This window comes from Lagenorhynchus albirostris, chromosome 3 (genome assembly GCF_949774975.1).
Source record: "Lagenorhynchus albirostris chromosome 3, mLagAlb1.1, whole genome shotgun sequence".
Classification (NCBI taxonomy): domain Eukaryota; kingdom Metazoa; phylum Chordata; class Mammalia; order Artiodactyla; family Delphinidae; genus Lagenorhynchus; species Lagenorhynchus albirostris.
The window spans coordinates 125,198,839-125,212,564 of NC_083097.1; the positions used below are offsets into that span (position 1 = coordinate 125,198,839).

At 47.9% G+C, this 13,726-nt stretch overlaps 1 protein-coding gene across 2 annotated transcripts in view; it reads left to right on the forward strand.

Annotated features, from left to right (window-relative positions):
• AFAP1L1 (actin filament associated protein 1 like 1) overlaps nucleotides 1–13,726 on the forward strand; it is a 71,092-nt gene that overhangs the window by 21,226 nt on the left and 36,140 nt on the right. The window contains exons 2-7 of one of the 2 annotated variants that reach the window (XM_060143935.1): nucleotides 4,525–4,653; nucleotides 5,685–5,768; nucleotides 6,570–6,667; nucleotides 7,321–7,429; nucleotides 11,343–11,441; nucleotides 12,118–12,329. In XM_060143935.1, coding sequence (XP_059999918.1) covers nucleotides 4,525–4,653; nucleotides 5,685–5,768; nucleotides 6,570–6,667; nucleotides 7,321–7,429; nucleotides 11,343–11,441; nucleotides 12,118–12,329 — 731 coding nt within the window. The remainder of the gene's footprint in view (nucleotides 1–4,524; nucleotides 4,654–5,684; nucleotides 5,769–6,569; nucleotides 6,668–7,320; nucleotides 7,430–11,342; nucleotides 11,442–12,117; nucleotides 12,330–13,726) is intronic. The other variant, XM_060143934.1, reaches the window with a different exon arrangement.

Below are 13,726 nucleotides of genomic sequence, written 5' to 3' on the forward strand. Positions count from 1 at the left end.
TTCTGGTGGAGTATTTTTCACAGGTTGAACCTTGGAATCACCTGGAGGACTCATTAAAATGCAGATTCCTGGGTCCCAGTACAGGGCCTACTGAATCAGACTCTCAGATAGGAGGTCCAGGAATCTGCACTTCCAGCAAACCCCCTGGGAGAGGGTATGACCATTTGTCATAAGCATTACATCATTATATGCATATGATTTCTCGCCAAATTAAATTCTTTGGTGGTTTAAATCCCTGTGGTTTGAATTCTCTGGTGTTAAAGATGAAGAAGCCATCAAAGGCACATCTGTATTCACCACACCTGAAAGCTAGCTGGAGAGTTCTGTATTGTCTTTAAAGAGTGGAGCGCTGGCTGGAAGCTTTCTTTTAACCATGATGTATAAGTTTCTCCCTGGGATGACATTCCGCTGGTAAGTCGGGTATAAGCTTTGAGTCAATTGTTTTTCTTCTCTGAGATCTACACACTTAGGGCTCTAAAATTCAATGGGCCCAGTGGAGAAAGGCCCACTGAGCAGGATTTCAGCCCCACAATAAGGGTCTCTAATCTATCCAGTGAGAGGACCTCCAGGTCAGGAGCCCCAGTGAAGTCATGACCCAGCTCAGCAGGCAGGCTTTGAGGGACCACCCGCCTCCTCCCTGTTCCACCTGCCTCCCCTTCTCTGAGCCCAAGTCCTCTGCTGGAGGATTCAGGCACAGGGGTGCAAGCTTTGAAGTCAGAGAGCCTGGCCTTACAGCTTACTGGCTGGGTGACCTCACTTCTCTAAGCCTCCGTTTCCTCCTGCTTAGAACATCGAGAGACTTGTGTGGTTTGTGAGGATTAAATGAGATAATGTGCATTAACTGCCCAGCACAATGGTAACTGCTCAGCTCAAGGAAGGATTCTTGCCCATTAATGCTACAAGCTGAGCTTTCTCCCAGGGCTCACACTCCCTCTGCCAACTGTACTTTAGAATCGCTATGTAACTCTCCTGCCGCCACCTGCTGCCTGCCAATTCCCAGGCTGCAGAAACCAGTGCCACTAGGACCAGGCAGCTCCTGAGTCCCCATGTGCTTCTTCCAGATTACTCAGCTCCCTCCTTTGCTCTGTGTGGACTTTTGTGATCACAACTCGGTTAAATGAAAAACACTTAGAAGTCAAGGGCCCATGTCAGGAATCCCACCAAGGACCAGGAAAAACAACAGCAAAGAAAGGTGTTACAAAGCTTGGGTACTAAGACTCATGTTTTTAAATGCAGAGAACTCAATCAGAAACTAATTGTTCTTACTTTAGAAGCAGGAGAGCTTTTAGAAGCCACAATGTTGCCCACAAGGCACTTGCTGATAGCAGCAAGAAATCCTTGGAACCTCACAGCCAAAGAAAAGAAATAAAGGAAGGGCAGCAGGGAGGGAGGGAGGGAAAGACAGACAGACAGACTGACTGATGTAAGGAATACAAAAAGCTCAGCAATCTGAGGTCATTTATTGAAGGACAGCAATCCTCAGAAAGGTGTGGCTGGGGATAGGGATGCTTTGGGGGGTCCCCAAGGTCAAACCTACTTTTATATGGTACTAAGACCTTATATGCCCTCTTCACTCTCATTGTCTTACGGGTACACAGTAGAGTTTTCCAAAGGTTATATGATGTGTGATGATGTGGTAGCTCTGAAGGTTAATGGAATGTGTGACTATATACTTTTGTGTTTTAAGTTTTTCTCAGTTTTAAGTGTTAATAAGCTCAATACTGATAGATATAACCCCCACAAAACAAAAGCTCTTTGGGGTCTTCAATAATTGTTAAAAGTGTAAAGGAACTCTGAGGCCAGAAAGTTTCAGAGCCACTGGTTAGAGAGATAAATGGCAACTGCATCCTATAGCCTTGACACTTGTAAATGATAGCAGGGCAGCGTCATGGATTTTCAAACATGAACCATGGCTGCAGGCCACAAGAAAGCTCCCATGGTTACCCTCTGGTGCCTTCCTTAATAGCATTTTCCACAGCCTCCCTGGTGAGTAATTACGAGAGAGAGAGACAGAGAGAGAGAGAGAGAATGCCACTGGAACAATATCTTACTCATTTTCTAATTCCCCCAAGTGGCCAGACTGGCACATAATTAGAGTAAACCAGGACATATTTTGGAATACAGTTAACTGACTTTTGGTGTGTCTGTTGGTGCCAGAGAGGTTTGTGTTTCCATTTGAAAAGATTTCCTCCAAAACAGATAAAACTTGGCTAAAATGATTTTAAATGATTTCCTACTTCAAAGAGAGAGCTCTGTCCCTCCAGAACCCTCGCCCAGTGGCACTGCAGGAGCTCCGACCCTGGAGGGAGCAGGGCCTCGAGGCCCCTCACGTGGGCTCTGGAGTGAGGCCTAGAGGTGTACAACACAGCAGCTCCAGGAATCACACAAACTTGGGATCAGCCTGGCTCCTCCTCTTTCAAGCTGTGCAACTGTCCCACGGCTTCCCTCAGCCTCAAAGTCATCTCCTAGAAAACAGGTGTCCCAGTAGGACCTATTCACAGGCGTGTAGGGGGGATGAGATGAAACATGGTGTGGAAAGCCCATACCTCAGGGCCCAGAGGTAGAGAGAGCCCACAAGTTGGTAGCTGTCAGTATCAGCCTTGAGCTCATTTCCATCAAATTTGAGGTGATGTTGGAAATGGCACAGAGAGATTACGACATCACATTTTTCCAACAAGTGCCACTCTCTGTACATAAAATTTCTATTTTTTAAAAAAGTCCTAGTGTGGTCATCTCTCCATTCCCTCTCTCACCTAACATACATAGAGCACCCACTCTGAGCAGGCCCCATACTAGATGCTAAGAAAGCTGAGATTCATAGTACCGTTCACACTTGCCAGAGCCTCACGGCCTCTCCCTCTTCCTGAGGGAGACAGATATTCACATCTTACAGCACAGATCAGCATGGCAGATACTATAATGACAGTAATCATAGCTGACTTGCGGTAAGATTTACTATGTTTGGGGCAAGGCAGTTTCCACACATGGCAATATTAATCCTCACAGCAACCCTATGAGGTGGTGCTGTTATTTCATTCCCTTACAGAGAGGGAAACTGAGTCATAGGTTAAGTAACTTGCCAAAGGTCCACAGCTGATGAATAATGGAGCCTGAACGTGAACCCAGGAAATCTGGCTCCAGGACTGATTCTCTTATGCACCATGTTACAGCCCCTCTTACACATCCAGACCTGTAGCTGCAAGTCAGAGTCTCACCATTTCCTCAGGGGGGCCCTGGTGGGGAGAAGCACGTGGAGTTGGGAGTCAAGAGACTGGGGCTTAAATCTTGGCTCTTCCGCTTGTCTGTGTAACTTCAAGCAAGTTACTTATCTTCTCTGAACCTCTGTTTCTTCACCTAAAAAATGGGCATGATCATCGGACCAATCTCAAAACTTGGTAGGATCCTATAAAATACTGCAAAGCGATCTAGTGCCATGGTTTAAAGTATAGAGTGAGGGAACCAGATTCAGTTGAAGCTTTGCTGGCTGTGTGGCGCTGGAGAAGTTGTTTAAACTCTCTGAGCCGTAGCTGTATCCTCCATATAATGGAGATAATAAAATGTACGCTATGAGATTTAAATAAGACAATAAGTATGAAAGGACTTAGCACAGCTCGCAATACTTATTCAACACACGTCAGCTCATATTATTAGGCACAAGTGATTGGCAAGTTGCAAAGGAGGACAATACTACTACTGTAAAGAAGTTGGTCTTCAGCTCTAAGGCAAACCAAGTCCCAAGATACTCCTTTGGGACAGGGAGACATTGATGACATCATGGTCTTGGCATGCTCCAGTCTTTTTAAAGGACTCTGTGCGCTAAGATTTTGCAGCTCTTTGTGGTCTCAGACCAGCATCATCAGTTTTAGCTGGGAGCTTGTCAGCAATGCAGAATCTCAGGCCCCACACCAGACCTCCTGAGTCAGAATCTGCATTTTGACAAGATCCCCTGGTAATTCCTATATACACTTAAGTTTGAGAAACACTGGTGTAGCATGGAAAAAAGAAGAGCAACAAGAGTTTTTGGCCAGGGGTGGGAAGGGTTAATGTTTAGTTTGGCTCCTGTCAAGCCACCGGAAACAGAAGGTTCCAGAGATTGAAGGGTATGGACTGATGGGACAGGAAGGCTTCCTTCCTGCCTGGTGTCCTGGACAGCCAGGGCTCCTGCCTGGGACCTGCACTGACCCTCGAGCTGCAGTGAGGAAGGACCCCTAGGCCTGCAAAGCAGAGGGCAGGCTGGGACAAAGAGAGGGCTAAGGGCCTCCGCTCAGGCTACCTGGGAAGTTCAGTCCTCATGCCAAGCCCAGAATGAGGTCTGAGGCAGAGTGGGGAGGCCGGAAAAACGTCACAGTTAACTGAGCAGAGCTCTCCCCAGGGAGGCTGGTGGCCAGCGCTGGGACAGCTGTGTGAGGGCCTCTGAGGTCTCCCTGTTGCCCTGGGCCCCGTCCTCTGGGTCCTGGAGGGTGGGGGCGGGCCCAGATCCTGGACATAGAGCCATGACCATGCTCCATGGGCCTTCCTCCTCAGTGCTGGAGCAGCTGCTCCCCGAGCTCACAGGGCTGCTCAGCCTCCTGGACCATGAGTACCTCAGCGACACCACCCTGGAGAAGAAGATGGCTGTGGCCTCCATCCTGCAGAGCCTGCAGCCCCTCCCAGGTCAGCCATCAGCACTCCGCACAGAGCTCCTCCAGAGCCCTCAGTAACTCCCCATGGCCTGCTGGCAGGAGGAAGCCTAAACTGCACAGCATGGCATTCACCTCTCTTCATGGTTTAGCCAGCGTCCCCATCCACTCCAGCCCTTCTCCACCACAGCCCTGACTGTGCTCTTTGTCCTCCTCCATCCCCAGCCCTCTACAAACTCACACAACACACATGCCACGCACACTCGTGTACACACTACTACCACACTCACACACAAAAAACATGCTCTCACGTAGACCTCACATAGTAACAAACACACATCACACACAACACACCCCACACGCTCTCTCACATGCAACACACTCACATACTCATCACATACACATCACACGTTCCTACACTCAGATGCACACTCACACACTCCCTCATTTTTATAAGCTGCGTACCTGTCCCCCATCTCTACTCATGCCTCTCCCTCTATTCCCCACAGCCTCTCTGCCTCACTGTGTGCTCAGCAGCAAAGCCTCCTCATCTGCTCCAGCCTTTTCCCCAACCTCAAGTGAGCCCAGGAAATGATACGTGTACATCAAGAGCTCAGGAAACTCTAATGAGCTGTATCGTGTCCCGCAGGGTTGAAGGGGTCTGAGTGACATGGGGGGAAGTCACCACTGGGTGACACTGAGCCTCACTTCCTAGTGACAAAAGGGGTCAATGTCATCGGCCACCCTCACAGGACTGTTGGAGGATGAAAGGGGCAGCAGTTTGCCGACTGTCCCCAAAGCAGCCCCTCTACTCTGTTCTCTATACTGGGCTCTGGGCATCCTTTCACTTGGAGAAGGAGATCCTCAATAACAATGTAAAAAGGGAAACAAAGTTTGAAAGCAGGGAAATGATTTAGGCTATACACATGCTTCGCAACCTGAGTGCTGTGTCCTGTGTGGGATAGAAGTCCAAGTGGGCAGGGTGAGCTGGCCGTCCTCAGCATCAGCAGCGGTCCCGGGCCCCCTCCCTCCTCACTGAGGGCCTGCTCTCCTCCTTCCTCACAGCCAAAGAAGTCTCCTACCTGTATGTGAACACAGCGGACCTCCATTCCGGGCCCAGCTTTGTGGAGTCCCTCTTTGAAGAATTTGGTAAGCAGCCCTCTCCTGACCTCTGCTGGAAGCCGTCCTTTCCCCCACGTGCGTGTCCACTGCCCCAGTCTCTGGAACGGTCCCCGGATTGGGCGGGAAAATACCTGCATCTGGGCCTGGCTCTAACATTACAACATTGAGTCACTTTGGGAAAGTCCCTTTGCCTTTCTGGGCCCTGCCAGGTCTGAAAATCTAGACAAATCCATACAGTTATGGGAGATCATCCCTGAGATTTGAGGAAAGGTAGGGATGAATGTGCAGTCCAAAGAAGGCTGGCACATAGGGCGTTGTCTCGTCTGCTGCTAACATCCATCTTAGTAGCTACCTGGTCTGTGAGTTGAGTGGTCCCACAGCTCAGCAGTAAATGGAGCTGTGAGGACTAGCAGAGGCGCCAAGGGCGTGGGAGCAGCTGAGCAGTGCTGCGTGCAGGGTGTGTGTGATCCCGGATCTGTCCTGAGGGAAGACAGCACTGTTCAACACAGGGAGAAAGCTATGGGTCAGATGAGAGGACTTACAGACTGACAGACTTTGGGAAAACACTATGCTTTCATTACATAACCCTTGAAAGTTTCCAAAGCACTGTACCAAACAGTATTATCCCATTCGATCCTCTCAAAACACTGGGAGCTAGACAAGGCAGGGATCATTGTGACCACTTTACAGATAAGAGGGATGAAGTCGCTTGACCAGGGTCACTAATGGAGGAGATGGTGGTGCTTCCTGACCCCAAATCTAGCCCTCTTCTCACTCTGCCATGTTCATCCTCCACTTTCTCTGTCCCAATGGCCTGACCCTTCATAGACTGTGATCTGAGCGACCTTCGAGACATGACAGAGGACGACGGGGAGTCCTGCAAAGAAGCCACCCCTGAGCCAGCCAAGAGCCCACCTCTGAGACACGTGAGTTCTTACACTCTCAGGCCCTCTGTTCCTCTGGAGGAGGTAAGGGAAGCTCTCCCTGCTAATGCTGGGGACCCTCCTGGGGGTCTCTCTCTTCAGTGTGGTGGTCAAGGGCAGAAAAAGCACTGTGAGAACATTTCAATGACTCATGACATGCTCACTGTGCCCGTGCCAAGCAGGGATAATGCGGTAAACTGACCTGTCCCTTCAGGCCCAAAGGACGTCCCCACCCCAGCCTCCGATTTCAGTGCCACAGGAAGAGTAATGGGGAAAGCTCTGGGTCACAAGATGGGTGGCCTCTGCCCTCCTCCCTTCTGCCGTGTGGCATATCACTTCCTGTCTCTGAGCCTGAGTTTTCCAGCTACAAAAATGAAGGTCTGGATCATATCTAGGGTTCCTACCCTTTGGTGCCATGGAATTAGGGCAAGGGGCCCAAATCACATCAAACATTGTCTGTCAACTGCATAATTCACTATCATCATCACCATAAATGGTACCAATTGTTGACCACTCATTACATCCTTTCATATTCAGAGACTGCATCCTGCCTTCTAGGAGCTCCCTGTCCCCCAGCCTCTTCCCTGTCACTCTGCCTGCTCCCCTCTGCTCTCCTGGCCTTCTGGGTTTCACACACCTCCTTTGTCCTCCTTCAGGCAGCCGACTTGCCTCCACCGCTCCCCAAAAGGCCTCCACCTGAGGAATACTATGAGGAGGCCCTTCCCCTGGGGCCTGGCAAGTCCCCCGAGTATATCAGCTCCCACAGTAAGTTCTTGTCACTGAGGGCTGGGGCGTGCGGAAGAGAAGGCTCATCTCCTGAAGCTCCTGTGTGTCCTGCTGGGGCTGCAGCTCCAAGCCTGGCACCATTCAGCCATGCCCCACCTACTGAGGAGGAGCTACCAGAGCACCTGGCTTCTCCAGTGACAGCCTGGGTGGGCCGGTAGGCATGGCCTGGGGGTTAGGGGCTTGGGTTCTAGTCCCAGTTCTATGTGACCTTGGACAACCCCCTTCCCCTCTCTGGGCCTCTGTTGCCCTACCCTTAAAATAAGAAAGAGAGGCTAGATACACACATATAAATGCACTAGGATGGAAGTCCACAGATGAGTGCTACTGGCTTGAGTATAGGGACTTAACATTACATACAAGAAACTCTATTATGGTTTTTGGATGACGCAGCATGTGTAGTTGAACCTATAAGATGTTTGTGTGTTGTTATTCCTATCATTCAGCAGCACAGTAGAATATTCTCCAACCACCAAAAAATACATAAGATAGGTCTGTCTGTGCTGATCAGAAATGAATCCCAAGATATATATTGGAAAAAAATCAAAGAGAATACTGCATATAACAAGATCACATTTGTTTTTAAATAGGGTACTCACACGCACATGCATTTAACAGTTCTTCTAGGATATGCAAGAAACTCTTAACAGTATTTTCCTATAGGAAATGAATAGAAATCTGGGTGAAAGGGAACATATTTTCCCCTTCATACTCTTCTGTACTGATTGTGCTTTTCACCATGTTGTGGTAAATACACATAACATAAAATTGACCACTCCAACCATTTTAAAGTGTCCAGTCAGTGGCATTTACTGCATTCACAGTGCTGTGCGGCCATCACCACTATCTAGTTCCCAAACATTTTCATCACTCCAGAAGGAAACCCCATACCCAATAAGCAGTCACTTTCTGTTCCTCTCTCAACCAATCTGTTTTCTGTCTCTATGGATTTGCCTAATCTGAATATTTCATTTAAATAGAATCACACAATATGTGGCCTTTTATGTCTGGATTATTTTATTTAGCATAGTGTTTTCAAGGTTCATCCATGTCATTGCATGTATCAGTACTTCCTTTTTATGGACAAATAATATTCCATAGTATGGATATACCACATTTTGTTTATCATCTGTCAGCTGATGGACATTTGGGTGTTTCCACCTTTAGGCTATTATGGTATATTATTTTTATGATTAATAAACTAGTTCAAACAAAACTACTGAAATGGTGGGGTTGGACCAGGTGATCAATGCCCCTCCTTCAGCCTTGATAGTCTTGGGTCTATGTCACTGCCAGCAGCTGTTTATGTGAAGCAGGTGACTTTATTTTATCCACTTGAGGACGGGGAAGAAGGAGGGGATGAAGTGCTGCTGGGCCCTGAATCCCAGGACCAGCCCCTCAGCTGAGCGAGGCTCCTCCCCCTCCCCAGAGAGCTCAGATGGGGCAGAGAGGCTGCCTCCTGGAACAGCAGGGATCCTGGGGCAGGAGGGTAGGGAGTGCCTCAGGAAAGGCCAGGGACCTTATCCAGGGAGAGGGCACCAAGCCCGACAGGAAATATCCTTCCTCTCGCACAGGGTCCAGCCTACCAGGTGTCCAAGTGCTATGACCCTGGTGCTCCCTCCCTCTTCCCCCTCGCACCTCCTCCTTCCCCACCCCCACCTCTGGCCTGAGCACCCCCAGGCCACCTCACAGGGATGTCACCAGCATCTGAGACCTCAGAATGCCTCCTGGGAAAAGCAAGCTCCGAGCCTCACTTGGGAGATACAATTGGGTGTCCCAGTCACTGGGAATTTGAGTGCTGCCGTCCTCAAGAAACAGATGGACAGCATGGGCTGAGAGCCCAGAGCAGCGGTCTGAGGAACAGGTGGTGTGAGAGCAAGTTGGTCTGAAAGGAGGAAGGCTTCCTGGAGGAGAGGATGTGCACCTGTCCCCCGAGCTGGCAACCTCAGTAAGGATCCAGGCTCTATCACTAGCAAAATGTGTGGCCTCAGTTTCTTCATCTGTGAAGTGGGTCTGATACACACCTCCCTGCATTGTGGGAATCAACAGAAATGATAAATATAATGATATCTAGCATTTGCCTAGGATGTTCTGTGTGCCAGGCATTGTGCTGAGAGTTCATATGCATCATATCACTAATCCAAGGTCAGAACTCTTCATGTCGATTTATAGGTAAAGAATCTGAAACGCAGAGAAACTGTTTTCTTTCCAAGGTCACTCAGTAAATGATGGAGATAGATTTGATGTAGATAGATTTGAACTCAAATCTGATTAACCCCAAAGCACATGCCCTTAATCCACTGAGCTTCAAAGTATGCTCCAGAGACCATCTGTATGAAAATAATCTTGTTTTTAAAAAGTCTGATTCCTTGGAGTTCCATATATTTTCTCTTTTTACATATGTTTAGAACTATGCTATTAAATAGTTTTTTTCCTTAGTGCAGATTCCTCAGCTCAGCCCACATCAGTGAATCCAAATCTCTGGGGATACAGTCCAGGGATCTGCATTTTAAAAAGACCCCCAGTGAATGTAAATTGGTGCAGCCACTATGGAAAAAATATGGAGGTTCCTCAAAAAACTAAAAATAGAGTTACCATATGATCTAGCAATCCCACTCTTGGGCATATATCTGGAGAAAACTCTGATTCGAAAAGATAACATGTACCCCCAATGTTCATAGCAGCACTATTTACAATAGCCAAGACATGGAAGCAACCTAAACGTCCATCAACGGATGAATGGGTAATGAAGATGTGAGATAGAGAGATAGACAGATAGATAGATAGATCTGTATATATACACACAATGAAATAATAGCCATAAAAAGAATGAAATAATGCCATTTGCAGCAACGTGGATGGACCTAGAGATTATCATACTAAGTGAAGTCAGAGAAAGACAAATACCATATGATTTCACTTATATGTGGCATCTAAAATATGATACAAATGAACTTATTTACAAAACAGATACAGACTCAGACATAGAAAACAAACCTATGGTTACCAAAGGGGAAAGGTGGGGGGGGATAAATTAGGAGTTTGGGATTAACAGATACAAGCTACTATATACAAAATAGAAAACCAGCCTAGGGAACTATAATCAATATCTTGTAATAAACTATAATGGAAAAGAAAAATAAATAAATAAAAAGACCCCCGGTAATTGTGATACAGAATACAATTTGGGATAACCTCACTCCTATACTGCACATTCCCATGAATGGGAAAGTGAAAGTTCAGCATCAGCAGCCGTTGTGTTATTGTATGTATTCACCATTTTATGTGTTATTAGTATCTCCTCTAGTCCAGTTCCTCCTCTGTAGTCACAGAAATTTAGAAGGAGAGGAGGGGGTGGATGTATTAAGAAGTGAGCGGAGGGGCTGAAGTGGAAGAAGATGAGACAAAGGCAGAATAGAAAGGGGGTCTGGGCCCAGGTGCTGGGACACCACTCCCTGCAGTGCAGGGACCAGAACTGTGACTGAGACACACACCCACACACACCAATGCTCTGGGCTCAGAGGAGAGGGGCTGACCACTCTCTGCCTGGGAAGGTCAAAGGAAAGATCTTCGAGCTGGGTTTTAGAGGGTGAGGAATGCTCTAGCAGCTGCTAAGAGGGCACAGAGAATAGCATGAACATAAGCCTGGAAGTGTGACAGGGCCCAGCAAGGCAGTTCTTGGTGACAGGAGCACAGGGGGCAGGTGTGGCACTAGAGCAGATGAGATGCAGAGACGAGGCCCCACACCCTGGCCGGGGAGTGACGACAAGAAGCTCTACTCCCTCTTCCCTCCCTCTTCCCTGAAGAGGGCATGGTGTCCACGATCTTCCCCAGCCCTGGCGCCTGGAGTCTGCCTGCATTTCTCCAAGTACTGCTCTTTCTGCCAACCCCACAGACGACTGCAGCCCAGCCCACTCGATTGTGGACAGCTACTACGAGGATGCAGACAGCAGCTACCCCGCGACCAGGATGAATGGGGAGCTGAAGAACTCTTGTAAGTACCAGGTGGATGTTCAGTCCAATTCCGTCCTCACGAAGAGCAGGCCTTGACCTGACCTTGGCATGCCCGTGCCTACCACCCCGTCACCTCCCTGGGGTCGCCACAGAGGCCTCAAAGCCCTTGTTCTCAGAGACCCTGGGAATCAGTGGGAAGACTGCTGGCATGGGAGTCAGGAGCCCCAGACCAAGCCCTTGCCCTGACTCTTGGTGACTGACCTTAGGTGAGTGATTTATTCTCTCTGAGCCTCCAGATTCCTCTGTATAAAATGGGGACTTGCTGGGTGCCATGAAAATGACCCGAGACTGGATGCAAAGATGATGGGTAAAGACAAAAGCTGATGTTTACTGAGCCCTCACTGAGTGCCAGACACTCGGCTAAACACTCTGTATTTGTTGCTGTTCACAATAGCCCAGTGAGGTAGGTATTATTCATTATTATTGATGAGGAAACTGAAGCTCTGAGAGATGAAGTCACTGAGAACACAAAGCAAGTAGTAAATCTGTAAGACACAGTGCCCATGCGGGGGCTTAGTCATTACCAACATCACACCTCACACCTACCCCTTCACAGCCCCGGGGCCCCAGAGCAGGGATGCCTGCAGAGGGGTAAGAAGGTGCCCCCCCCACCCGGTGACGGCACAGGGACGGGTCCTTTCCCGTGGCTCCTGCAGACAATGACTCTGACGCCATGAGCAGCTCCTACGAGTCCTATGATGAGGAGGAGGAGGAAGGGAAAGGGCCGCAGCCCACACACCACTGGCCTTCAGAGGAGGCCTCCATGCACCTGGTGAGGGACTGCAGGATATGTGCCTTCCTGCTGCGGAAAAAGCGCTTCGGGCAGTGGGCCAAGCAGCTGACCGTCATCAAGGAGGACCAGCTCCTGGTGAGTGGCCAGAGACGAGTGCCTCTCGGCCTCACGTGGACTTGCATGTGCCTGTGCGTGTGTCTGTGTATCTGTGTGCATTCAGGCATGTCTGCCTCGGTTCCTCTAGGTTTGCTTTGTGCACAGAGGCTCAAAGCCCGGTGCTTCTGAGATCAAGGCTCTCCCACCCGAGAAGAATTAAAAAACAAAACAAAACCTGAAGACCTGATAAAGACTTTATCAAGTTTTGTTTTGCCAGACATGAATTTTTTATCACTTTAAAACAGTGTTTATCATTTTTCATTATGCAAGTAAATGTATTTATTTATAAAGCCAGAAGAAAATAAAAAATGATTTTTTTTAAAAAACCCACCTAACCCTGTTGACCAAGAGCTAACCACAGTTAGATTTTGATGTATAAACTTCCACCCTCATTTCCATACATCTGTCTTTTCTAAAACTGAGCCCATGTAATACTTGTTATTATATAACTTGCTTTTTTAAACTTTTTTTTTAATTCACCATCTCTCATCACTAGCATTTCATAAAAGAAATCTACCTTTACTTCCAAAGTATAAGGATGGACATAATTTCAGGAAAAAAAAAATGAGATAGGTTGTTTACCTATTGGCAAGTCTTACTGAACATACATACATTTGAAACATGACCTTTTCTCACGCTGCAGCAGTGAAAAGCTCATCCCAGGCCAGAACCAGGCCAGGAATCATGACTTACTTCTTTCCACACCTTATGCCTTCTATCTTTTTCTTGACTTAGTGTACTGCCTAGGACCTCCAGTACAATGTAAATAGAAGTGGTGAGAGCAGGCATTCTTGTCTCAATCCAGATCTCGAAGGAAAGTTCAATAATTCACCATCAAAGCTGATGTTTGCCATGGGGTTTTTGTAGGTGTTCCTTATTATCACATTAAGCACGTTCTCCTCTAAGAGTCTGGGAAGAGTTTATGTTACAAATGGGTGCAGAATTTTTTTTTTTTTTTTTTTGCGGTATGTGGGCTTCTCACTGTTGTGGCCTCTCCCGCTGCGGAGCACAGGCTCCGGATGCGCAGGCTCAGCGACCATGGCTCACGGGCCTAGCTGCTCCGCAGCATGTGCGATCTTCCCGGACCGGGGCATGAACCCGTGTCCCCTGCATCGGCAGGCGGACTCTCAACCACTGCGCCACCAGGGAAGCCCGGGTGCAGAATTTTATCAAATATTTTTTCTGCTTCTATTAGGATATATGATTTTTCTCCTTTTTTCTGTTAACATGATGAATTATACAGTTAGTTTTTGAATGATAACCCACTCTTGCACTCCTAGAATAAACCCCACTTGGTCTCTATGCAATACGTTTTTATGTGTGTCTGGATTCTATATGCTAATATTTTGTTTTAGTTTTTACAACTATGTTACAAG